This window comes from Mirounga angustirostris, unplaced genomic scaffold (assembly GCF_029215605.1).
Source record: "Mirounga angustirostris isolate CCGP_5_RB_7025 unplaced genomic scaffold, mMirAng1.0.hap1 SCAF_15, whole genome shotgun sequence".
Taxonomy (NCBI): domain Eukaryota; kingdom Metazoa; phylum Chordata; class Mammalia; order Carnivora; family Phocidae; genus Mirounga; species Mirounga angustirostris.
Genome location: NW_026991723.1, coordinates 24,894,319 through 24,921,021, shown reverse-complemented (window position 1 = coordinate 24,921,021; position 26,703 = coordinate 24,894,319). Strand labels below are relative to the sequence as shown.

Below are 26,703 nucleotides of genomic sequence, written 5' to 3'. Positions count from 1 at the left end.
CAATATTTTTTGCCACAACAGGGCTGGATTGTTTAAAAACAGAAATACAGAATGTGTCTTTGCATATTTGGGTCATAGTGGGCTGTCAGAGTTTCCATTTGCGCAATACTATTTAATAAGGTTAATGTCCTGGGTTCTACATTCCTTGCAAGTCATCTTTAAAGGCAAATGACGTCATCTCAAATTCAGGATTGTCAGGGGAAAAATAATTAACATTTCTTATTTGTACCCATACTCTCCTGAAAATGACTTTTGAACAACTACTGAAGTCTGAACTGCAGCAATAAATTAATTTGATAGACTATAAAATGAACACCTCAGCTACATTAAACTACCCCAGAAGGGTGGGCTGTCCTTGGGCACCCTGCTTCTGCCCCACGTATCTTGAGGGCCAGTGTTCAGAGAATTCAGGGCGCCCGCGCAGGGCTGTCAGAGCGGAAAGAGAGGCCACGGTCAACAGAGGTGGCCTGATCGCCAGACCAAACTGGGCTGGCCCGAGGGCGGGACGCCGTGGCCATGGAGCAATGACTCCGCGGGATTGCGCAGGGTGGCTGCGGCCCATTTTCCTTTCGTTATGATGAAGATCGTTCCTCCATTAACTTAGCTTCCAACTCCCGCGCACCGGGCACTAAGATCAAGCATTTAAAAATCCTACAAGTAGGCAAATGGAAGGATGTTGAAACGATAGCACAACTCGCCAGCATTTTCACCGCCCTCCCGTTGGGGTCCTGGGGGCGCGCAGCGGCCAGGCGAGGCGGGCGTGAGGGCACGGAGGGGCTGCGCACCGCCAACGCGGGGGCTGCAGGGGCCGGGGGACGCGACCCGAACCACCAGCGCGCAGGCGCATCCGCCGCTGCAGCGCCCAGTGGTCGAGCCCCCTTTCTAGTAATTTCGCTAGCCGTGAGGTCATCACATCGCGCCGTTACGGAGCGCCTCCCAGAACCCCCTAATTTATTTTTTGGCTGGGGGATGAAGTGAAATGAACTGATTTCTCCCCCCCCCGTTTTGCTTTCAGTCCTCCACTCTGGCTGCGCCTACCCTCTGAGGAATGGAGCGGGAGAGGGAAAGAAAGGCAGCCGGAGGTGGCAGCGGGGCCGGCCAGGCATGACTCGGCGACGCCGCCAGCCGAGTTACCCGGCGTGCCCTGCGCGGCGCTGGCCCAGGGACGTGGGGGGAGGGGCGGGGAGGAGGAAGAGCGGCGGCGGCTGCGGATGTCGCTGCGACCGAGCGGCGTCTGAACACACGGCGGCTGCCGAACGCCCGACGCGGACCTGCGCCGGAGCCCACACCGAGCTCCGCGGCCCCTCGCCTGCCAGGGCGGCCTTGCACCCGTTGTCACTGAGGCGGCGTGCCCCGCATTCTCCGCTGCCCGGGCCGGCCGGCTCTGCCGTCTGCTGGCTCCCCCTCGCTCGCCCGCTCCCTCCTGCGCGCCTGAGTCACCGCCGCCGCCGCCATGGCCGAGAGTGGTGAAAGCGGCGGCCCTCCGAGCTCCCAGGACAGCGCCGCCGCGGCCGAAGGTGCCGGCGCCCCCGCGGCCGCTGCCTCTGCGGAGCCCAAGATCATGAAAGTCACCGTGAAGACCCCGAAGGAGAAGGAGGAGTTCGCTGTGCCCGAGAATAGCTCCGTCCAGCAGGTGAGGGCCGCCCTGGCCCGGGGCCCGCGGTGGGGGTGGCGGCAGGACCTCCGCCCGCGGCAGGAGGAGACGGTTTTGGAAGGGTCTGGGAGGGGATCGTCCCCCGAGGTGCCCTGGGCACTCCTCGCGGGTCTCTTTTCGAATTAGATCATACCCAAGTTCCTGGGCGTGCTCCTTGGGACACCGCAGAGGCTTGTGGCGGGCCCCGCGGCCTGTTTGTGGGACGCGCGGACGCCGCTTCCCTCCGCGCCCTCCTCCTGCTCCCGCGTCGGCCGACCACCAGCCTCCTCCCCCAGCTCCCCGCCCCTCGCCGCCTCCCTCCGGCTCCTCACAAAGGAAAGGGACCACCGCCGCGCTCCGGGCGGGGTGGAGGCTGGGCTGGGGCGAGGGTTCGCTTTAGCCTCCTCTGCGGTTTTGTCTCATGAATTAAAAAAAAAGGGGGGGGGTGCTCATTGTTTTACCTGCCTGCGGATTAGGGTAGATTTTGGGGCGAGGAGCACGTGTACATTTAGTTTTGCGTTTTGATTGCTGAATTTTGTCCTGCTTTCCAGTCTTCAAGAAAAAATTAACCATGACGTAGAAATTGTTTTCAGCCACATGTTAATAATACTAGGCTTAAGGAGAAAGGTGGATGACTTTTCATTGATGACTTGCTGTTTTCTTTTCAGTATATTTATCGCTCATCCCTTCCTTAGGTGCCAGTCATTGGGAAGGTTTTTGTTTGATTTTAGGGGGATGGTAGCCACGTTTTGCAGATATTAGCAGTTGCAATCGAATAAAAGAGAACAAAATTGGAGTTAATGGAGAATATTACCAAGTAACTTACTACTTAAAATCTGTTCAGGTATACAAACTTGGCTGTTAAATTAAAAATCTTGAAGAATTCAGCAAATTTGCTTTAGCTTATTGTTGAATGTACATCCCAGGATATTTTTCATAATTGTGGAATTGATCTCTGACGATCTAAAATAATGTGAAGTCTATGAGGAAACAGTTCCTGAGATGTACATGTGAGTTTCCTCAGGAACAGTAAATGGAGTATTGGTTTATATAGTTCTGAAAGGTGGTGTGTTTTGTGAAGCATTAAATAGAGTGTACCGTCAAGTGAGAAACTTTTACCACTTACTGAATCACCTTTTGGTGGTGGTGGGGGGGGGATGTCCTCAATTATATAAAAATTTCCTTTAACATTTTTGTTTTCCAACATACAGGAAAGTTGAAAGAATGGTACAGTGAATATTCACATGTGCATGATCTACAATTGACATTTTGCTGTATTTGCTCTATCACACAACTAATCACGTATTGGTTCCTTTTGTTTTTTGGAGGCATTTCAGAGTAAGTTGCAAATACCATTCAATGTTTTTCACAGATACATGCACCTGTATGATCCAAAAGCTTTATCAAGATGTAGAACTTTATAGTTGACTAGAAAGTTCTCTCTTGGCCTTTCCTGGTTCGTTCAGTCCCACTCCCCTCCATCCACCATTGATTTGATTTTTTTTCACTATTAGTTTTGCCTGTTCTAGAACTTCACATAAGTGGGGTTATATAGTATGTACTCTCTTCGGTAAGGTTTTTTTTTACTCAGCGTAATGTTTTTGAGATTCTTTCTTGTGTATACCGGTAATTTCTTCTTATTGCTGTGTTTTCCACTGTATGACTATGCCATAATTAATGCACTCTCCTGTTGAGGGCCACCTGGTCTTCTTGCAGTTGGTTGCTATGAACCCTCTTGTACAAATTTTTTTTGTTGGACAGATGTGTTTCTCCTGTTAAATACTTGGAAGTGGAATGACTGGGTGATAGGATAGCTACAGGCTTAGTTTTATAAGAAACTATGTTTTTGAAGAGTTCTAACGTCCTATAGTTCCACCAAAGGTGCTTGGGAGTTCCTGTTGCTCCATATACCTGCTAGCATTTGATAGTGTCAGTCTTTTTCATTTTAGCTCTTCTAGTGTATGTGTAGCCATATTAGCTTTTGAAGCCCTTGGGTCTTCTTTCTAGGATTCCTAGTTCAGGTCTCTACTTTCCTACCTGCTTTTCAGCACTTTATTGTAAAAGATTAGGAAGAAAGAGTCAATATTTTATAAAGAGAAAAATTCACGTAAGTCATTTTATGGTGTTCTGTCTGTGAGGGTTTGTTTTTACTTTTTGTGATGGTGACATTAGAATTTTAAAGTCTGGAAGTTTTAATCTCACTCTTCTGTAACCAAAGTAAATTGGTTAAATTAAAGCTTTTTCAAAGCAGCTTATTCTGATGGCAGTTGAATTTTTATTCTGAAAAATGCTTTCTACTGAAGCAGAAAACATGATTAAAAAAACATGTAACACTGCACCAAGAACCTGAAGACAAGTTAACTATCTGTGGGGTCTCTTAAGGGAAACACATACAGGAAAAATGTGTGAGTATAAGAAAAGCAGTTTTCAGATGATTTGTAAATTCTACTTGAAGCACAAGAAAGTATGTCATTTTGTAACGTAAGTTTTTCTTAAAGGGTTTGATAGATTTAAACTATTTGTTACTGAGTAAAATTTGTCATTAAAATATATTTAATGACATTAAGATTCCATGTTCCGTAAAAATGCTCAGTAAAAAATTGGAAAATATTTGGTCCTGAAAATTTTTATCTAATTTTAGAGATAAAGAGGGTATGGTAGGCAAAAGACTTAGAAAAAGAAAATATTGAAGGCTTAGGCTTTCTATCAGGCAAGTTCCATATTCTACAGTTTAGAATCTCTTTCAGTAAGTGTTTCTGTATAATGTAAATTCTCTTACATACTGAAATAGTATTTATATGAATAAATTATATTAAACTTTCTGGGTCAGTTCTAAAATATGTTGTAAGGTGGTAACTAATTTTCTTATTTTATTCTCAGGTTCTGTTTGAGTGTATATAACCAGTAGGCACAAACAGGATACCTTAATCCAGTTGGTATTAGTGTTACTTGTTTGGGGTTGATAATAATAACACTTTTTTTGAAGTTAAAGTGAAATTTACTTTTCATTGAGCAGTCAATTGAGTAATGTTTAAATTTCTAGTTAAGGGTAGTTAGAATATAAACTTAACCATGTGTGTTTCGAGGTGGTTTTGTAAATAGGGGTTTTCGTAATATAAGTAAGTAGATTAAAAAAATAGATAAGTTGTGTGTATTGGCACAGGGTCCCTGTGTAGGAGACTTTTTTTTCCTATTAATTATTCATTATCGTACTATGGGAAACAGTTTGAGGACTTCCAAGTGTCAAGAAGGGAGATGAAGTCCAAAGTGGGGTGGAGGTGGGGGTGTAGTGTGTCAAGTCATTCATTAAAATTAGTGCAGAGAATGGAAGGGAGCTTCCAGGTAACATCTAATTAGCTTGTTCTGGGATTTTATAGCTCTCTAGGTTATAGTGTAAGATTTGGATTACAGTTACCTGAAATATTCAGGCAACATATATTCTAATTTCAGAAAACATTTTCATTGCTTGCAACTTTTAGAGAAGTATTAATATAGTTAGACATAACATAAATACTGTATTGCATAGATTTGAGCCTTTTCTCGCTAAGGGAAATTGCTGTGTGTCAGGATCGTTAACACAAACACCATTTAACATTATACTTTATGATAGATCTAGAAAAGCACTGTCCACTTTGGTACTACCAGCCACATCAACTATTAAATACTTAAAATGTGGTTGGATTGATTTTTTTTTTTTTTTAAAGATTTTATTTGACAGAGAGAGACGGGAACACAAGCAGGGGGAGTGGGAGAGGGAGAAGCAGACTCCCCGCTGAGCAGGGACCCCCGATGTGGGTGGGTCTCGATCCCAGGACCCTGGGATCATGACCCGAGTCAAAGGCAGACGCCTAACGACTGAGCCACCCAGGCGCCCCAGTTGGATTGATTTGAAATGTGCTGAAAGTGTAAAGATTTTGAAAACCTGTGACTGGGTTCTTTCACTTAGTGTAATGTTTTAAAGGTTCATCTGTGTTGTTGTAGTATGGATCAGTTCTTTTTATTGCTGAATGATATCCAATTGAATGGATGTATTTCTCATTTTATTTCTCCATTCATCAGCTATTGATCATTTGGGTTGTTTCTTTTTGACCAGTCTGAATAATGTCTCTGTGAATAACTCAAAAATTTTTGTGTGGACATATGCTTTTGTATTTCTTTTGAGTGTGTACCTGTGAGTGGAAATGTTGGGTCATGTGGTAGCTCTGTGTTTAACTTTTTGAGGAACTGCCAAACTATTTTCCAAAGTGACCACCATTTTATATTCCCACTAGCAGTGCAGGAGGATTCCAGTTACTCTGCATTCCCTGGAACATTTGTTATTGTCTGTCTTTGATTATTGCCATCCTAGTTACTGTGAAGTGCATCTCATTGTGATTACATGACTCAGTGTGGTCGGGGGTTGGTCCCCAAACCTCTTCTAGGAGGACCGTGAGATCAAAACTATTTTCACAATAATTCTGTTGTGTTTTTCACTCTAATTCTTTCAAAAATCAATAGCACACTTTCTTGGACGCTGTAAGATGTGGGATATCGCAACAGATGTGAAAATCCAGCTGTCTTCTATTAGACTAAAGTGATTTGCAAAAATTTAAAACAATGCTACTCTTCACACTGGGGAAATATAGTTACTTTTCATAAGAATGTTATTTATATTAACATGTATGAGTTTATTTTTAAATGAATTTTTTTAAAGATGCCTCAGTTTTAATTTTTAATATAGCAAATATCAGTAGACATAAATATGTTCATAAACAAAAACTCGGGCTTCAAATTTATAAGAGTGGTGTCCTAAGACCAAAAATTGCTCGAGTATTTAATAGATTAAGTAGGTACTTCTAAGATTGAGGATTGATTCCATTAAGTTGCCATTGTCTCTTGCCTGAAAACTATAGGAGCTTGCTGGTGAGTCTCCCCACCTCACTCCCCCCCCTCCAACATTCATTCCTACAGCAATCTCTGAAAAATGTTAATCAGATCATGTTATCCTCTACTTAAAACTAATAGCTCCCCACAGATCTTAGACTTACATACGTGCTTACAGCTTCTGCCTACCTCTCCATTCTGATGTGTTCTTTCCTCCTTGGTCACTTACTCTTGCCATATTGACTTTTTAGTTCCTTGACCTGTTGTTACATTTTTTTTTCCTGCTTCAGGACTTCTTTGCAATTTGTTCGTGCTACCTGGAATGCCTCCTACTCTGCCTGTTTCCACCCATACCTTAAATCAGTGAAAAGGTCACTTTCTCAGAAAAGTATCCCTGATTGTCTAGACTAGGTTGGGATTCCCTGTTGTATTTTCTCACAGCACTCTGCTTTTTGGTCATAATTCATCACAATTTAAATTCAGTGTTTATGTGGTTATTTGATTAATGCTTATTTCTTCTGCTAAAGACGATCTTTGTTCACCATTGTGTTACCAAAGCATAGCACACAGTATGGGTTCAGTAAATACTTGTTTACAGGTGAATCTAAACGATTACGCACAATAATATGTATTTAATAATAACTGCCACTTATTAAACCTTCATTGGGTGCAGTATATACATTATCTCATGGCTTCCTGCCCTTCTCACAGCTTGTCTTAAATTGCTCTCCCCTTAGGTTATCATTCTCCACAGCTCTTGAGTGCTTCAGATGTTCACTTGTTTCTGGTTGCTGGAACATAATTCTTCTAGAACAGCCGTTCTTAGCTGGTCATCTTCTTCATCTGAACCATAGAACACAGAATGACTGTTGAATGACTATCCATTTTTCTCAAAGGTGGTTCACAACTACTATAATTTTATTTTTTATTTTTTTAAGATTTTATTTATTTGAGAGAAGGAACATGCACGTGAGTGGGGAGAGGGGACAGAAGGGGGGAGAGGAAAGGGGAGACAATCTCAAGCAGACTCCACGCTGAGCGCAGAGCCTGTTGCAGGGGTGGATCTCCAGACCCTGAGATCAGGACCTGAGCCGTAATCAAGAGTGGGATGCTTAACTGACTGAGCCACCCAAGTGCCCTGACAACTAATTAAATGCATTGGAAAGAAGTAAATATAGTCGGTGGTGTGTTGGTAAATGTTTGTCAACCACTTCTTCAGGAAAAACGGCACTGTTTTGTAGTGTTTGCTGATTTTCATGGTGTACACTTAACCATGGCAGATATTAAGCTACCAATATTAAACTGGTTCACAAAATTCCTGAAAATTTAGCAGTCTCAGCTGGTAGGAGTCATTGATTACAGTGCCTTAACGCAGGGGTCAGCCAATGATAGTGGGCCAAATCCACCATGTCCATTCACTTACATTATTATCTATGACTGCTTTCAGAATAACCATATGGCCCACAGAACTGAAAATACTTATTCTTCAGCCCTTTACAGAAAGTTTGCTAACTTCTGCCTTAGGGCATTAGAGCTTACTGTTCTAAATCCTGTCACATGGGTGCTCAAAACCCTTCTCACTGGAAAATTTTATCATGGCTTAAATACAGTGCTATATAATAGAAATTTAATGCAAGGCATACGGAATTTAAATTTTTTCATATTCACTTAAAAGCGAAAATTTTTAATTGTAAAATACACATAAAATTTACGATCTTAACCATTCTTAAGTGTACAATTCAGTGGCATTAAATATATTTGCATTGTTGTGCAACCGTTACCACCGTCCATCTCTAGAATTCTTTTCATCTTGCAAAACTGAGGTACTGTACCTATTAAACAGTAACCCCATTCCCCTCCCACCAGCCCCTGGCAACAAGCATTCTACTTCCTTTCTCTGAATTTGACTAATCTACGAATCTCATAAAAGTGGAATCATAAGTATTTGTCCTTTTATGACTGATTTCACTTAATACAATGTCCTCATGTTTCATCCATGTTGTAGCAGATGTCAGAATTTCCTTCCTTTTTAAGACTGAGTAATATTCTATTGTATGTATTTGCCACATTTTGTTATCCATTCATCGGATGATGGGCACTGCATTGTTCTACCTTTTGGGTATTGTAATTTTAATAATATGTTTTATTGAACCCAGGATGTCCTAAATGTTATTTCAACATGTAAATAGACATAAAAAGTTGAGATATATTTCCTTCTTTTAAAATACTAAGTCTTCAAAATCTGGAGTGTATTTTATACTTACAACACATCTCAATTTCGACTAACCATGTGTGGCTACAGACTTCTGAATTACATAGGACAGTTAATAGAGTCTTCATGTCTTGCTCCTTACTTACCTCTCCTCTATTATTCACTGCATTTTAGCCATTTGTATGTCTTCTTTTCCCCTAGCTATCACTCACTAGCTCTTTCCCTTTCTGGGCCTTTGCAGATGCTGCTAATGACAGTAACAGAATAGCTAGTACTTATTCTAGACTTACCAAGGTGTAGTACATGATTTTTTTTTTAAGTTTCACAACTTTATGATGAAAGCATTATTAACCCTTTTTTTTTAATGAAGAAACAGAGGCACTTGGGTGGCTCACTCAGTCAGTTAAGTGACTGACTCTTGGTTTCAGCTCAGGTAGTGATCTCAGGGTCATGAGATCGAGCCCTGCATTGGGCTCTGTGCTTAGTGTGGAGTCTGCTTGGGAGATTCCTCTCTCTCTGTCCCTGCCCCCTGCTCTCTCTCTCTCAAATAAACAAATAAATCTTATAAAAAAAAAAAAGAAAAAGAAGAAACAGACTTAGGGTAATAACATGATCAAATTCAGATACCCACTAAGTAGTGGAGCCTAGGCTCAAATCCAGTGACCAACTTTGGAGCCCACATCTAACCACTACTCCAGGCTGCCTTGACTTCTTTGGCTGGGTTTTTCAGCCTTAAAGTTTGTTTGTTTATATTTTTTAAAGTTTTTATTTAAATTCCAGTTAGCATATAGTACAATATTAATTTCAGGTGTACAGTATAGTGATTAAAGTTTATTTAAATGTTAGTTTATCAGAGTTTGGGCTCACCAGTCTAAATGAGTTCAACAATTCTAATTTGTGATACCATTTTGTGATTATATGTACTTTATCTTTCCCATCCCATATTGAATTTGCAAGGCTGTTTTGCTTACCTCCTAATCCCATGATGCTTGGCACCTGTTGTGTAATGCAGGTATTTATTGAGTGAGCAAATAGTGTTTTAAAGATTTATTTGCAATATTTTGTACTTATTTGGGGGATATTTTTAACTGTGATTTACTTAGAAAAATGTGATGTTTGTGTTTAGTTTAATTAAGTGTCTAATGGCATTATTTCTGTTGTTTTTCTGTAAGAGCAGCTTCCACTGTTTAAAAAAAGAAAATTTCATTAAATTAGGATTGGAATTTTTTTAGAGACCAAAGTTGGTATCTTCTGTAAATCTGCTGTTTGATGCAAAAAGTTTTGGGTTAGCATTCCACTCATAAGTATGATAAAGTGTATATATGTGTGTCTGTACTTTGCAAAATATTTTCATTACCCCAGAATATCTGAACTCTGGTCTTTACAGGTAAACTTATGCCATCATGAGCTAGTTTGATTGCTTACTGATACCACCTTAGACTGCTTGGTTTATTTATTACTGGTTAAGCAGCTGCTACAGATTTCTAGGGTTGAGACTTGGGTATAATGATTTTTGGTAAAAAATTTTTATAGCCTTTAAAACTCTTCTGGTGATTCTGTTCAGAAAAGTCTTTATTTATATACCCAGATGTAATTTTCTGTTTATTCTTGTTAAGCAGATAGATCATTACACTTTGCTTTACTCTCTTTTCACTTGTTTGTTTGTGGTCTTTCTGTATTGGCATTTGTGGAACTAACTTCACTATTATTTATTTATTATTCATAAAAGTTTTGTTAGGATTTTGAGAAAGGGGGAAGTGTGTATTGGCATATTAATTTAAGTATGTTGAAATGTGGTCTGCATTTTGGAGAGAACATGAACATTGGGATTGGAGAGATTTTTGAGCAAGGTGTTTTACTCCTTTGAGCCTCACTGGCAGCATTTTTAACATGTGATATAATACCTGATTCACTAGATTGTAGGGAGGATTTCATGAGATAAATGTATAAAGTACCTGGCTCAGGGTTTATATGTTCTACTTGTATTGGTTTCTTTCCTCCTGCACCCTTTTATTTGCCAGTGAATTGAGTCTTAATTTTTTTATAGTAGAAGGAAGCTTGAATAGTATCCTAGCATGTGAATAATTAAACATTTAGTTTGTTATTCTTTGTCAGATTTAGATCATAGAAAGTCTTTTTCAAAATAGTACATTTTATGGCTAATGCAGTATAACATTTCTGGCTGAGTGTTCAATTTTATATTTATAAGAAGGTGCCCTTTTCCCATACAGCTGCTCATGTCTCTAGTTATGTCTTGTACTCTACATCTTTGTGTTAGATTTATGCAGTGTTTTTTAATGAGGATACTAATTAAGTTTACTTGGACATCAGGTATTTGGAGAGTGATAACTGGATGAACTATTACATAGGATGATTTATTGAGTATGATTTTTTTCAGGAGATTAGCAATATTGAGTGAGGAACTGATTAAAAGACTTGTGACTTAAAATACTAAAATAGCAAATGTTTGAATGTAGTATATATATATATTTTAAAGATTTTATTTATTTATTTGAGAGAGAGAATGAGATAGAGAGCATGAGAGGGGAGGGTCAGAGAGAGAGGCAGCCTCCCTGCTGAGCAGGGAGCCCGATGTGGGACTCGATCCCGGGACTCCAGGATCATGACCTGAGCCGAAGGCAGTCGCTTAACCAACTGAGCCACCCAGGCGCCCTGAATGTAGTATATTATTCAGACAACTATTTAGAAAATTCTTGCTAAATGCTATTAATATGAAGTTCTGCAAGGAATACAATTAATGTGTATGTTTTAATATTCAGCTTTTTTTTTAAAGTTGCAAAATTTATTTTTTTCTGAGGATACTTAATAAGAGCAGACACAGACAGCTAAAGGCAGGTTTGGATTGTGGGATAGTTGTAAAGGATGACAGTATTTCTTTTAGCTGATTTAAAAGTCAGATCAACTTAATTTTATTTATTTATTAGGTTAACTTAATTTTAAAAAGTGGTTATAATTCAAAGTTTATCTTCACATAATTAGGGTAGAATATTTGAGTGTTTGCATGAATGTGAGTATTCTGCCCCCAGGTACTTTACATACTTCTCTTAATTCTCACATCAGCCCTGCAGAATAAGTATTATCTCCATTTTACTGATGAGGGAACCTAGGGTCAGAGATCCTTAGGTAACATCTTCAAGGTCACACCTGGAAAGTGGCAAAACCAAGATTTGAATTCAGGTCTAAATGTTTCAAAAACATTCTTTTTTTCTTACCACTTTGTTCCCTCTCCTCACTCCACCTGTATGTGTGTCTCTTTATTCCCCCAATCAAGAACAGGAAATAAGTGAAGTGGGCCCTGAACAGCTGAGATTGGTGTCATATCATTTGATGTACCAGATCCCACGTTTTCATGTCAGGAGAGCATTTCAAAGTATCTCAGCATTCTGTTTTATGGCTTTCTAATTCTTGATTACTTATTTGCCTCTTCCTTTTGATTAAAAATAGCAAATTTAGGGGGAAGGGGGGATATGCTGTCAAGGTACGAACTCACAGTGTGGCAAAACAGATAAAAGACACCTCGAGAGTCTGGAACAGTATCATTGTATTGCAGAACAGCAGTTGATATGTGCAACAGTAACTCAGCATTTAAAAAAAGTTACATTATATTCAATAGAATGGAAAATAATTTTGGTGATCACTCGGGTAAACTTAAAGTAGCTGGAGAATCTGTTGATGTGAAACACCTGACTTTGGATGATGTTGAAAGAAGTGGCTAGTGACGGTTGTTTTGTTCATGCTCGGTTGATTTCTTTTTTTTTTTTTTCTTTTTTATTTATTTATTTTATTTATTTGACAGAGACACAGCGAGAGAGGGAGCCCAAGCAGGGGGAGTGGGAGAGGGAGACGCAGGCTTCCTGCTGAGCAGAGAGCCCGATGTGGGGCTCAATCCCAGGACCCTGGGATCACGACCTGAGCCAAAGGCAGACACTTAACGACTGAGCCACCCAGGTGCCCCCATACTGGGTTGATTTCAAATTATTTGAAGTATGTTAGAATTTTGATTCTTCTGGTTATTGGGAAAATGTCTAGTACTTCTAAGTTTTTCAGCTGTTTGGCTCGTTGGTTATTACTGTAGGTTGTCAGTGCAAGAGTAGAGTAGGAAACATACATTTATAGGAAACATGGATCGTTAAGAGGCCCATTCTAGCATATATTTTTCATTTTTGAGTTAGTGGTGGCAACATGGGCCTTAGGACAAAAATAAGAATATCTATCTGGATAGTCCAGAAATAAGGAAAGAAATTACAAAAATCTCGCCCTTATGGTTAAGATTCTTCCCTATATAGATGGAAACATTTTATATAATTTGTTGCATAAGTTTTATGTTTCTGCAGAGAAATAGTATCTGTGGACTGTCTCTATGTAAAACGGCTTTGACAGTTTTCAAGATTGCTAATTGTTTTTGTTGTTGTTGTTAATACTACTTAGCCTCTAATTTTTTCTTGTTGTGTTCAAAAAAATAGTAAGTAAAACAGACATCAGACATGGAAGTAAAGTTCAAATGTTAGAAAATTTTGATATTTTGAAGCCACTAGAAGCTGAAACTGTTTCCCTCTACCTAGATAGTGCAGAATAGGAGCTTAAGGAAATCTGAAGTATGTAGAGTTTTGGCCATTCCATAAAAACATAACATCGTTGGGTACTAAATGAGAAAAATATGCAGCCAAGAATATTTTATCCAGCTAGGGTGTCACTGAAAACAGAAGGAGTAAATAAAAGCTTCCTGAACAAACAGAAACTAAAAGAATTTGCGCTCACCAAACCAGCCCTACAAGAAATATTGAAAGGGGTCCTCTAAGCACAAAGAGAGCACAAAAGTTACATAGACCAGAAAGGAACAGAGACAATATATAGTAACAGTCACCTTACAGGCAATACAATGGCACTAAATTCATATCTTTCAATAGTTACCCTGATTGTAAAAGGGCTAAATGCCCCAATCAAAAGACACAGGGCATCAAATTGGATAAAAAAACAAGACCCATCGATATGCTGTCTGCAAGAGACTCATTTTAGACCCAAAGACACCTCCAGACTTAAAGCGAGGGGGTGGAAAGCCATTTATCATGCTAATGGACATCAAAAGAAAGTTGGGGTGGCAATCCTTATATCAGATAAATTAGATTTTAAACCAAAGACTGTAATAAGAGATGAGGAAGGGGGGCGCCTGGGAGGCTCATTCGTTAAGCGTCTGCCTTTGGCTCAGGTCATGATCCCAGGATCCTGGGATCGAGCCCCGCATCGGGCTCCTTGCTCAGCAGGAAGCCTGCTTCTCCCTCTCACACTCCCTCTGCTTGTGTTCCCTCTCTCGCTAGATCTCTCTCTGTCAAATAAATAAAATCTTTAAAAAAAAAGAGAGAGAGAGAGAGATGAGGAAGGACACCGTATCATAAAGGGTGTATCCAATAAGAAGATCTAACAGTTGTGAATATTTATGCCCCTAACATGGGAGCAGCCAATTAATAACAAAATCAAAGAAACACATTGACAACAATACAATAATAGTAGGGGACTTCAACACCCCCCTCACTGAAATGGACAGATCATCTAAACAAAAGATCAACAAGGAAATAAGGGCTTTAAATGACACACTGGACCGGTTGGACTTAACAGATATATTCAGAACATTCCACCCCAAGCAACAATGCACATTCTTCTCTAGTGCCCATGGAACATTCTCCAGAATAGATCACATCCTGCGTCACAAATTAGGTCTCAACTGGTACCAAAAGATTGGGATCATTCCCTGCCTATTTTCGGACCACAATGCTTTGAAACTCGAACTCAATCACAAGAGGAAAGTTGGAAAGAACCAAATACGTGGAGGCTAGAGAGCATCCTACTAAAGAATGAATGGGTCAACTGGGAAATTAAAAAAGAATTTTAAAAATTCATGGAAACAAATGAAAACAACTGTTCAAAACCTTTGGGATGCAGCAGAGGTGGTCCTAAGAGGGAAGTATATAGCAATACAAGCCTTTCTCAAGAAACAAGAAAGGTCTCAAGTACACAACCTAACCCTACACCTAAAGGAGCTGGAGAAAGAACAGCAAATAAAGCCTAAACCCAGCAGGAGAAGAGAAATAATAAAGATCAGAGCAGAAATCAATGAACTAGAAACCAAAAGAACAGTAGAACAGATCAACGAAACTAGGAGCTGGTTCTTTGAAAGAATTAATAAGATTGATAAACCCCTGGCCAGACTTAACAAAAAGAAAAGAGAAATGACCCAAATCAACAAAATCGTGAATGAAAGAGGAGAGATCACAACCAACACCAAAGAAATACAAACAATTATAAGAACATATTATGGGCAACTATATGCCAACACGTTAGACAATCTGGAAGAAATGGATGCATTCCTAGAGATGTATAGACGACCAAAAGTGAACCAGGAAGAAATAGAAAACCTGAACAGACCCATAATCAGCAAGGAAATTGAAGCAGTCATCAAAAATCTCCCAACAGGGGCACCTGGGTGGCTCAGTTGGTTAAGCGACTGCCTTCAGCTCAGGTCATGATCCTAGGGTCCTGGGATCGAGCCCCACATTGGGCTCCCTGCTCAGCAGGGAGTCTGCTTCTCCCTCTCCCTCTGCCACTCCACCTGCTTGTGCTTGCTCTCTGTCAAATAAATAAAATCTTTAAAAAAAAAAAAGAAAAATCTCCCAACAAACAAGAGCCCAGGGCCAGATGGCTTCCCAGGGGAATTCTACCAAAGAAGAATTAATAACTATTCCTATTCTTCTGAAGCTGTTCCAAAAAATAGAAATGGAAGGAAAACTTCCAAACTCATTTTATGAGGCCAGCATTACCTTGATCCCAGAACCAGACAAAGACTCCACCAAAAAGGAGAATTACAGACCAATATTCCTGATGAACATGGATGCAAAAATTCTCACCAAAATACTAGCCAACAGGATCCAACAGTACATTAAAAGGATTATTCACCACGACCAAGTGGGATTTATTCCTGGGCTGCAAGGTTGGTTCAGCATCCGCAGAGCAATCAATGTGATACAGTACATTAATAAAAGAGGACAAGAACCATGTGATCCTCTCAATAGATGCAGAAAAAAACATTTGATAAAGTACAACATCCTTTCTTGATTAAAACTCTTCGGAGTGTAGGGATAGAGGGTACATACCTCAATATCATAAAAGCCATCTATGAAAAACCCACAGCAAGTATCCATTCTCAATGGGGAAAAACTGAGAACTTTTCCCCTAAGGTCAGGAACACGGCAGGGATGTCCATGTCTACTATCATCACTGCTGTTCAACATAGTACTAGAAATCATAGCCTCAGCAATCAAACAACCAGAAATAAAAGACATCCGAATTGGCAGAGAAGTCAAACTCTCACTCTTTGCAGATGACGTGATACTTTATGTGGAAAACCCAAAAGACTCCACACCCAAAACTGCTAGAACTCATACAGGAATTCAGTAAAGTGTCAGGATATAAAATCAGTGCACAGAAATCAGTTGCATTTCTGTATACCAGCAACGAGACAGAAGAAAGAAATTAAGGAGTCGATCCCATGTACAATTGCACCCAAAACCATGAGATACCTAGGAATAAATCTAACCAAAGAGGCAAAGGATCTGTACTCATAAAACTATAGAACACTCATGAAAGAAACTGAGGAAGACACAAAGAAATGGAAAAACATTCCATGGTCATGAATTGGAAGAACAAATACTGTTAAAATGTCTAGGGGCGCCTGGGTGGCTCAGTTGGTTAAGCGACTGCCTTCTGCTCAGGTCATGATCCCGGGGTCCTGGGATCGAGTCCTGTGTTGGGCTACCCCTGCTCTGCGGGGAGCCTGCTACTCCCTCTTCCTCTGCCTGCCACTCCCTCTGCCTGTGCCCGCGTGCTCTCTCACTCTCTGTCAAATAAATAAAATCTTAAAAAAAATGTCTATGCTACCTAGAGCAATCTACACATTTAATGTAATCCCTATCAAAATACCATCAACTTTTTTCAAAGAAATGGAACAAATAATCCTAAAATATGTATGGAACCAGAAAAGACCCCAAATAGGCAGAGGAACGTTGAAAAAGAAAAGCAAAGCTGGTGGCATCACAATTCTGGACTTCAAGCTCTATTACAAAGGTGTCACCACCAAGACAGTATGGTACTGGCACAAAAACAGACACCTAGATCAATGGAACAGAATAGCGAGCCCAGAAATGGACCCTCAACTCGATGGTCAACTAATCTTTGACAAAGCAGGAAAGAATGTCCAATGGAAAAAAGACAGTCTCTTCAACAAATGGTGCTGCAAAAATTGGACAGCCACATGCAGAAGAATGAAACCGGACCATTTCCATACACCACACACAAAAATAGACTCCAAATGGTTGAAAGATCTAAATGGGAGACAGGAATCCATCAGAATCCTAAAGGAGAACACAGGTAGCAACCTCTTTGATCTCAGCTGTAGCAGCTTCTTCTAGACATATCGCCAAAGGCAAGGGAAGCAAGGGCAAAAATGAACTGTTGGGACTTAAAGATAAAAAGCTTTTGCAAAGCAAAGGAAACAGTCAACAAAACCAAAAGAAAACCGAAAGAATGGGAGAAGATACTTGCAAATGACATATCAGATAAAGGGCTAGTATCCAAAATCTATAAAGAACTTCTTAAACTCAATACCCAAAGAATAAATAATCCAATCAAGAAATGGGCAGAAGACATGGACAGACATTTCTGCAAAGAAGATATCTAAATGGCCAACAGACACATGAAAAAGTGCTCAACATCGCTCAGCATCAGGGAAATCCAAATCAAAACCTCAATGAGATACCCCCTCACACCAGTCAGAATGGCTAAAATTAACAAGTCAGGAAACGACAGATGTTGGCGGGGATGCGGAGAAAGGGGAACCCTCCTACACTGTTGGTGGGAATGCAAGCTGGTGCAGCCACTCTGGAAAACAGTATGGAGGTTCCTCAAAAAGTTGAAAATAGAGTTACCCTACAACCCAGCAATTGCACTACTGGGTATTTACCCCAGAGATACAAATCTAATAATCCAAAGGGGCACCTGCACTTCCACAATAGCCAAACTATGAAAAGAGCCCAGATGTCGATCGACAGGTGAATGGATCAAGAGGATGTGGTATATATACACAGTGGAATATTACGGAGCTGTCAAAAAATGAAATCTTGCCATTTGCAGTGACGTGGTTGGAACTGGAGGGTGTTATGCTGAGCGAAATAAGTCAATCAGAGAAAGACAGTTATCATATGATCTCACTGATATGTGGAATTTGAGAAACAAGGCAGAGGATCATAGGAGAAGAGAGGAAAAAATGAAACAAGAGGTAACCAGAGAGGGAGACAAAACAATAATAGACTCTTAATCTCAGGAAACAAACTGAAGTTTGCTGGAGTGGAGGGGTTTGGGAAGGATGGGTTGGCTGGGTGATGGACATTGGGGAGGGTATGTGTTGTGGTGAGCACTGTGTATTGTGTAAGACTGATGCATCACAGACCTGTACCCCTGAAACAAACAATACATTATATGTTAATTAAAAAAATCATAACATTGTTTACATTGATCATATTTGGATCATAGTTTTCTAAAATACGGCGTATTTGGAAAAGCGTATCATATCTGTTTGATATGGTACGATTAAAAGTGAGGTTTATGGAGTAGCGGGCAGCTGAATTGAGTAGTTAATCCTTTGTTTTTTGCTAGTTTGTTCCAGGCTTTGGATAATTACCCAGAATAATCACATTAATCTTCTACAGGATTACATTAGTCTTATGTTGGGGAATGGTTCTAATATCTAAATATTTTGAGATTGGCTTGAAATTTAAAATTTATTTTTAATAAGAACTGAGTTACAATTGGCTGTCAGATGATACAGTTTTCCTCTGTATAGTACTAGAACTATAGCTGAACTCTATCACCGTCTCTAACATAATGCTTTCCAACTTGTCTGTGAGTTCATACTTGAATTGCTTTAGGTGCCCCTGAGAACCAGGAGTTTCACCCTTGTCATCACCTCTTCCTCCCATAGGTAACCACAATTTTCACTCTGACACTATGGATTTTGCCCCACTTTTCTTGAACTTTATATAAATGAAATCACAGTTTATCTTCATTTGTGATTGGCTTTTGCTCTGCATTGAGGGATCCATGATGACATGTAGCTATAGTTCATTTGTTATCGTGTGTAATACCGTATTAAGTAAATATACCACAATTTCTTCTACAGTTAAGGAACAGTTGGGTTTAAAGTTTTTGGCTAATAACAAAGAATACTGGTTTGAACTCCCTTGAACATGTCTTTTGGTGTACTTATGGATACGTAAATTTGTTAGATAAAATCCCGTAAGTGGAATTGTTGGGTCAGTAGAGTAAGCATCAGTTCAGCTTCTGTCTCAAAATATTTTTCCAGGGGCGCCTGGGTGGCTCAGTTGGTTAAGCGACTGCCTTTGGCTCAGGTCATGATCCTGGAGTCCCAGGATGAGTCCTGCATCGGGCTTCCTGCTCAGCAGGGAGTCTGCTTCTCCCTCTGGCCTTCACCCCTCTCATGCTCTCTCTCTCTCTCTCTCTCTCTCTCATTTTCTCTCTCAAAATAAATAAAATTTTTAAAAAAATTTTTTCCAGAATGTACCAACCTATGCTTCTATCTGTAATGTATGTGGATTCTGGTTGCTCCACATCTTCTAGAACACTCTGTACTAGTCTTTTAAGGTGAACCATTCTGTGAGTGTATCACTGTTTTTAGTTTGAAGTTACCTGTTTGATAAATAATTAGGAAAAGCAGCTTTTTGTTTGTGTTAGCCATTTAACTTAATTTTGTGAAGTTCTTATTTTAGTCTCTTGACCATTTTTTAATTGGGTTTTGTTTTGATATATGTACATGTCCTGTGTAAAATCTGGATTCAGGCTCTCTTGGTTGTTGGTATTTTAGGTGTTTTCTCTCTGTTGCTTACCTCTGTTAATGATAGTTCAATTTATTGTGCCTTTTTTGTCTAAAGATTTTATTTGAGAGAGCACGTGGGAGCATGCCTGCAAGCACTAGGGGGGAGGGGCATAGGAAAGGGAGAAGCAGACTCCCCACTGAGCAGGGAGCCCTATGTGGGGCGTGTTCCCAGGACCCCAAGATCATGACCTGACGGAAGGTAGATGCTTAACCAACTGTGCCACCAGGCGCCCCTATTGTGCCTTTTTTTAAAATGGTTGCATCTTTTTGTGTTCCGCTTAAGATGTCATTTCCAGTTGTATAGAATTTTATTGATTTCTCTTTTTGGTACTGTTTAATCTGCATGTGGTCATAGTACATGCTTGGTAGGATTTTCACTTGAAATATGTTGCCCTGCTTTATGGCACAGCATATGGTCTAATTTTATAAATGTACTTTATTTATTTTTTTAAAGATTTTATTTATTTATTTGACAGAGAGAGACACAGCGAGAGAGGAAACACAAGCAGGGGGAGTGGGAGAGAGAGAAGCAGGCTTCCCGCGGAGCAGGGAGCCCGATGCGGGGCTCGATCCCAGGACCCTGGGATCATGACCTGAGCCGAAGGCAGACGCTTAACCACTGAGCCACCCAGGCGCCCCTATAAATGTACTTTAAAAGGAATGTTTATTCTGCAGTTGTTGGGTGCAGTTTTCTATACATTCCAGTTAGGACATTTGTTAATTATGTTCAAGTCGTGTGTGTGTGTGTGTGTGTGTATTTTTTTCTTTTTTCTTTTTTTTTTTTTTTTGGCCTGTTTCAGGTACTGAGGTAAATGTGCTAAAATCTTACTGTACTTTTGGATTTGTCTGTTTTTCTTTGTGGTTATGTTTAGTTTTTGTTTTATGCATTTTGAAGCTGTTTTATTATGTATGTATAATTTTAAAGTTTTGTCTTGTGAATTTAACACTTTAGCACGTTGAAATGTCCTAGTTGCTTTTGTACTAAAGTCTGTTTTGTTGACTAGAATAGCCTTGCTCACTTTGTTTGGTCACACCCATTCTTTTTATTTTCAACCTTTCTTTTTCTTTACAGTTTAGGAATATCATTTTTAAGCAGCATGAAGTTGAGTTTTTAAATCCAGTCTGGTAGTCTTTGTCTTTTTAACATACAGTCTGTTACGTAATTGCTGCTAAATTTGGTTTACATTTACCATTATACTATTTGATTTTTAAAATTTTTCCTGTTTATTCTGTACTGCCTTTTCTGTTCTAGATTATTTTGTATTATTTCAGTTATCCCTTTTATTAGGTTGGTAGATGTATGCTGTTTTTACTATTCTTTTAGTAGTTATTCTAGAGATTACCATGTGCATCTTAATTTATAAAATGTCTAAATTAATAAGTACTTGTACTTCTTCCCAGTTAGTTCAAGGACCTTAGAACAGTTGAATTCCCCATGTACCTGCCTCTGGACTAGACTTTCTTTCATATATCACAAGGCATTATTTTTAATGCTATTTTTACAATCAGTTTTCATTTTGATTTAGCCATGTATATATCCTTTCCATTTTTTATTCCTTAATTTAGGGTCATTTTCTTCTGAGGAACACATTAACATTTCCTATAGTCTGTATATGCCAGGTAACAAAATCTGTTTTTGTATGTCTGAAAATGTTTTCATTTTGAGGGATTTTTTACTGTATGTAAAATTTTATGCCTTTAAATTTTCTTTTGTAATTTTTTTTTATTATGGGTGATTTCAATTATACAGGGAGTAATAATAACAAGTTAAACTGTCAGGAATCCTGTACCCAGTTTTGACAGCTAATCTTAAAGCCAGTCTTGTTTCAGGTATACTTTCCCTTAAGGTGCCTCCCTCTTCCTCATCATTTTTTTTTTAAGATATTTATTTATTTATTTATTTATTTATTTATTTATTTATTTATTTAAGAGTGGGGGCGGGGAGGGGAGAGAGAGCACAAGCAGGGGGAGGAGCAGAGGGAAAGGGAAAAGCAGGCTCCATGTGGGGCTTGGTCCCAGGACCCCTGGGATCATGACCTGAACTGAAGGCAGATGCCTAACCAACTGAGCCACCCAGGTGCCCTGCCCTTTCTTCCTCATCATTTTGATACATCTCTCATGCGTTATATCATTTCATCCCTTAGTACTTCAGCATGTATCTCTAAAAAAATAAGGACCTTTTAAAAAAGCAATACATTATCCTGCCTTTGCAGTGAATAATTCCTTAATTTCATCAGTTCAAAATTTCCCTGTTATCTCAAAATGATTTTTTAGCATAATGATAGTATGAATTTATTTTATCTTTTTGTTTTCAAAAAAGACTTGTATTTTTTTAGAGCAGTTTTAGATTCACAGCAAATTGAGTGGTGAGTACAGTTTCCATACCCCCTGCTCCACATCCTCCCACCTCCCATACCCTCAGCATCCCACCCCATAGTAGTACATTTGTTGTAATTGATGGACATCATCACCTAAAGTCCATAATTTAAGATTCACTCTTTTTCACTTTTTTAAAGATTTTTAAAAAATTTATTTGAGAGCACAAGGGGGGGAGGGGCAGAGGGAGAGGGACAAGCAGACTCTGCTGACCCTGGGATCATGACCTGAGACGAAGTCAGATGCCCAACCGACTGAGCCATGCAAGAATCCCTCCCCCCATAGTTTAAGACACACTCTTGATGTTTTTACATTCTTTGGGTTTTTTTGACTTTTGTTTAATGACATGTATTTGCCTATTCATCAGCCTTTCCTAATCCCTAGCAACCACTTATCCTCATAGTTTTGCCTTTTCCAGAATGTCATATAGGTCATATAGTTGTAATTATAAAATATGTGGACTCTTCAGATTGGCTTATCTGACTTAGTAATATGTATTTAAGGTTCCTTGATGTGTTTTCATGGTTTTATTTAAAAATGTGTACACACACACACACACACAGTTTTATATATATATATATATATATATATATGAGTAATATTCCATTGTCTGGATGTTCCACAGTTTGTTTATTCATCTACTAAAGAATATCTTGGTTGCTTCTGAGTCTTTTTTTGTTTTTGTTTTTTTTTTTTTTGCTTCTGAGTCTTGACAGTAATGAATAAAACTGCTATAAACATCTGTGTGCAGGTTTTTGTGTGGACATAAGTTTGCAACTTTTATCATTTGTTAGTACTACTTAGCTCCTGATTTTCTCCTTTTGTGTGGACGTAAGTTTTAACTTCTTTGGGTGAATACCAAGGAGTGTGATTGCTGGATCAAATGGTAAGAGCTTTATAAAAAACTGCCTTACTGTCTTCCAAAGTATATCAAATGGTACCTCATCAGCAATGAATGAGAGTTCCTGTTCTCCATCCCTTCTGGCATCTAGTGTTGTTTTTTGGATTTGGACATTCTATCTAAGAGTGTAGTGTGATCTCCTAGTTTTATTTTTCAGTTCCCTAATGATACAGGATGTGGAGAATCTTTTCATGTGCTTGTTTGCATTTTTATATAATTTTTGGTGGGGTGTCAAAGTCTTTTGCCCATTTTTTTTTTTAATTTTACTTTTATTATTATGTTATATTAATCACCATATATTACATCATTAGTTTTTGATGCAGTGTTCCATGATTCATTGTTCGCGTATAACACCCGGTGCTCCATGCAGAACGTGCCCTCTTTAATACCCATCACCACATTTTTAAAATCATGTTGTTTAATTGGTTGTTAATGTTGGGTTTTAGTTCTTCGTGTGTGTGTGTGTGTGTGTGTGTATTTTAAAGATTTTATTTATTTATTTGACAGAGACACAGCGAGAGAGGGAACACAAGCAGGGGGACTGGGAGAGGGAGAAGCAGGCTTCCCGTGGAGCGGGGAGCCCGATGCGGGGCTCGATCCCAGGACCCTGAGATCATGACCTGAGCCGAAGGCAGACGCCTAACGACTGAGCCACCCAGGCGCCCCTCGTGTGTGTGTGTGTGTGTGTGTGTGTGTATATATATATTTAAAGATATTATTTATTTGAGAGCAAGAGAGAGAGCATGAGCAAAGGGAAGAGGCAAGGGAGAAGCAGACTCCCCTCTGAGCAGGGAAACTGACATGGGGCCTCTATTCCAAGACCCAGAGATCTGACCTGAGCCGAAGGCAGATGCTTAACCACCTGAGCCACCCAGGTGCCCCAGTCCTTTGTGTATTTTGGATAATAGTCCTTTATCACATATGTCTTTTGCAAATATTTTCACTCAGTCTGGCTTGTTTCTCATTTGCTTAAAAACATTAATTTTTGAAGTGGAATGTAGATAAGGCATTGCAAGTGACCAATAAGTTTCTTGTTTCTTTTTTTTCTTTTCCAGTATCTATGCCTTTCTTTCTTTTCCTGCCTTGTCACATTGACTGGGATTTTGAGTACCATGTTGAGTAGAGTGGGGTGGTGGTGGTGTATTGGGGGTAATATCTTTGCTTTGTTCCTGATATTAGTGGGAAAGCATTCACCATTAAGTATGATGTTAACTGCACATATTTCCTTGATGCACTTTATCAGGTCTAAGTAGTTCCCTTTTATTCCTAATTTGCTGAGACTTTCATCATGAATGAATGTTGTCACATGCTTTTTTACTATTGACTCATAAGATTGTATGGTTTTTCTTCATTTGTGTGTTGATATAAATTACATTTATTTTCAAATGTTGGCTTAACCTCTTGTATCTCTGTACAGTGCTGGATTTGATTTGCTGGTATTTTTATGGAGGATTTCTACATCTATGTTCCTGAGGGATATTGGTCTGTAGTTTTCTTCTACTTTGTTTTCTTGCTTTGGTTATCAGGGTAGTATTGCCCTCATGAAATGAGTTGAGAATTGTTCCCACTTGTATTTTCAAAAGAGATTGAATGAGTTCTGATAGCTAGACTCAAGAAATTGACTCATTTCGTCAAAGTTGTCACATATATATGTGTGGAGTATCCCTTATCCTTTTACTGTTCATGAAGTCTGTAGTCTTTCCCCTCCCTTGTTCCTGATATTGTTAATATATGTCTTGCTGTTTTTTCTTGCTCAGTCTAGCTAGAGGTTTATCAATTTTACTGATATTTGAAAAGATTTTTCTCTTGTTCTGTTTTTATTCTGTTGATTTCTGCTTTTTTTAATACTAATTCCTTGTTTGGGTTTCATTTGCTCCTTGAGTTTCTAAAGGTTAAAACAGATTGTGATCTTTCTTCTTAAATATAAGCCTTCAATACTATAAATTTCCCTAGGCATTGCTTTAGCTGAATCTCACAAATTTTGACATATTGTAGCTTCATTTTCATTTAGTTGGAAATACTTTCTTTCTAATTTATACTCAAGACTTCCTTTTTGACCCATGAATTATTTAGGAGTAATTGTTTAACTTGGAAATTTTCCTGATATCTTCTGTTACTGATTTTTAGTATAATTCCAATTGTCAGGGAATATATTTATATGATTTCAGTTATTTTAAATTTCCGAGGTTTTTCTGTTCTCCAGTTTATGGTCTGTCTTGGTGACAGCTCCATGTGTACTTAAAAAGTTTCGTTTTCAGGGCTCCTGGGTGGCTCAGTTGGTTAAGCATCTGACTCTTTATCTCAGCTCAGGTCTTGATTTCAGGGTCATGAGTTGAAGCCTTGCCTTGGGCTCCATGCTGGGCATGGAGCTACTTAAAAAAAAAAAAAGTTTCAGTTTCATCTACAGGTTCTTCTCTGCTTTTTTCCTCCTTAGCAACTTGTTTGTTCAGGACTCTGTGTGTGTGTGTGTGTGTGTGTGTGTATGGTTGTATTCTTTTGATGACCTTTTTTTTTTTTTAAGATTTTATTTATTTATTTGAGACAGAGAGCACATGAGAGGGGGGAGGGTCAGAGGGAGAAGCAGGCTCCCTGCTGAGCAGGGAGCCCGATGCAGGGCTCGATCCAGGGACTTCAGGATCATGACCTGAGCCGAAGGCAGTCGCTTAACCAACTGAGCCACCCAGGTGCCCCTCTTTTGATGACCTTTAATATGTTCCTTTATCATCTTTATTTTGGGGGAATATTTGTTGTTATACTTAGAGCAGGTAGTGGTCCTTAAATTTTAGTGTGCATCAGAATTACCTGGGAGGCTTGTTAAACCATAGATTACTAGGCCCCATCCCTGGGGTTTCTGATTTGGTTCGTCTGGGGTGGGGACTGAGAATTTGCATTTCTACCAAGTTAACCTAGTAATGGTGAGTGCTGCTCATCTGGGGACAGTACTTTCAGAAGTACAGCTCTAGGGCAGTTGTGCAACCTTGTCATTATTGACACTTTGAATTGGATAGTTCTTTGTTGATGGGACTATCCTGTGCATTGTAGGAGGTATAGCAGCATGTCTGGTCTCTCCCCACCAGATGACAGTGGTTGTGACAAGCAGAAATGTCTTCAGACTTTGCCAGATGCTTCCTGGGTGGATAGAGGGAGGCACCCATCCCCATTGGGTATCACTGTTCTAGGGTGCCTGGGAAAAACTCTTACATCCATATCTTTAAGTATTTTTCTTTTAGGATGGTTAGATTCTCCTTGGAGACACTATAGTATTATAGCCTTCCTGCCCGATGGTGAAGGCCCCCTGCCAGTGTTCTGTTTGATAGATGTGGGGTGAAGGGGTAAAGGCTCAGCATCTAGTATGTCTGTGTTTTCTTAATTTTCTTCATTTTGGTATTACACTCTTGCTTTCATTGTGCCTTGGGTGTTTAGTCCAGAGACTTTCTGTTTCCTTTCTTTCTTTTCTTTTTTTTTTTAAGATTTTTTTATTTATGTATTTGACAGACAGAGACACAGCGAGAGAGGGAACGGGAGTAGCAGGCTTCCTGACGAGCAGGGATCCCGATGTGGGGCTCGATCCCAGGACCCTGGGATCATGACCTGAGCCAAAGGCAAATGCCTAACGACTGAGCCACCCAGGCGCCCCTCTCTGTTCCCTTTCAAGAAAAGAAAAAATCCTCTAATCTTTTGTCGGGTTTGAGGAGGGGCAACTGTTTGCTTAGTGTGAAGTGAGGATATGTCTGCTTCTGAGACTTTCAAGTAGTCCT

General features: G+C 39.5%; 1 protein-coding gene across 2 annotated transcripts in view; it reads left to right on the top strand.

Annotated features, from left to right (window-relative positions):
• The first annotated feature begins 1,158 nt into the window (after positions 1-1,158).
• UBQLN1 (ubiquilin 1) overlaps positions 1,159-26,703 on the top strand; it is a 51,374-nt gene continuing 25,829 nt past the window's right edge. The window contains exon 1 of one of the 2 annotated variants that reach the window (XM_045882304.3): positions 1,159-1,633. In XM_045882304.3, the coding sequence (XP_045738260.1) occupies positions 1,454-1,633 (180 nt within the window). In that variant the 5' untranslated portion in view covers positions 1,159-1,453. The remainder of the gene's footprint in view (positions 1,634-26,703) is intronic. The other variant, XM_045882303.3, reaches the window with a different exon arrangement.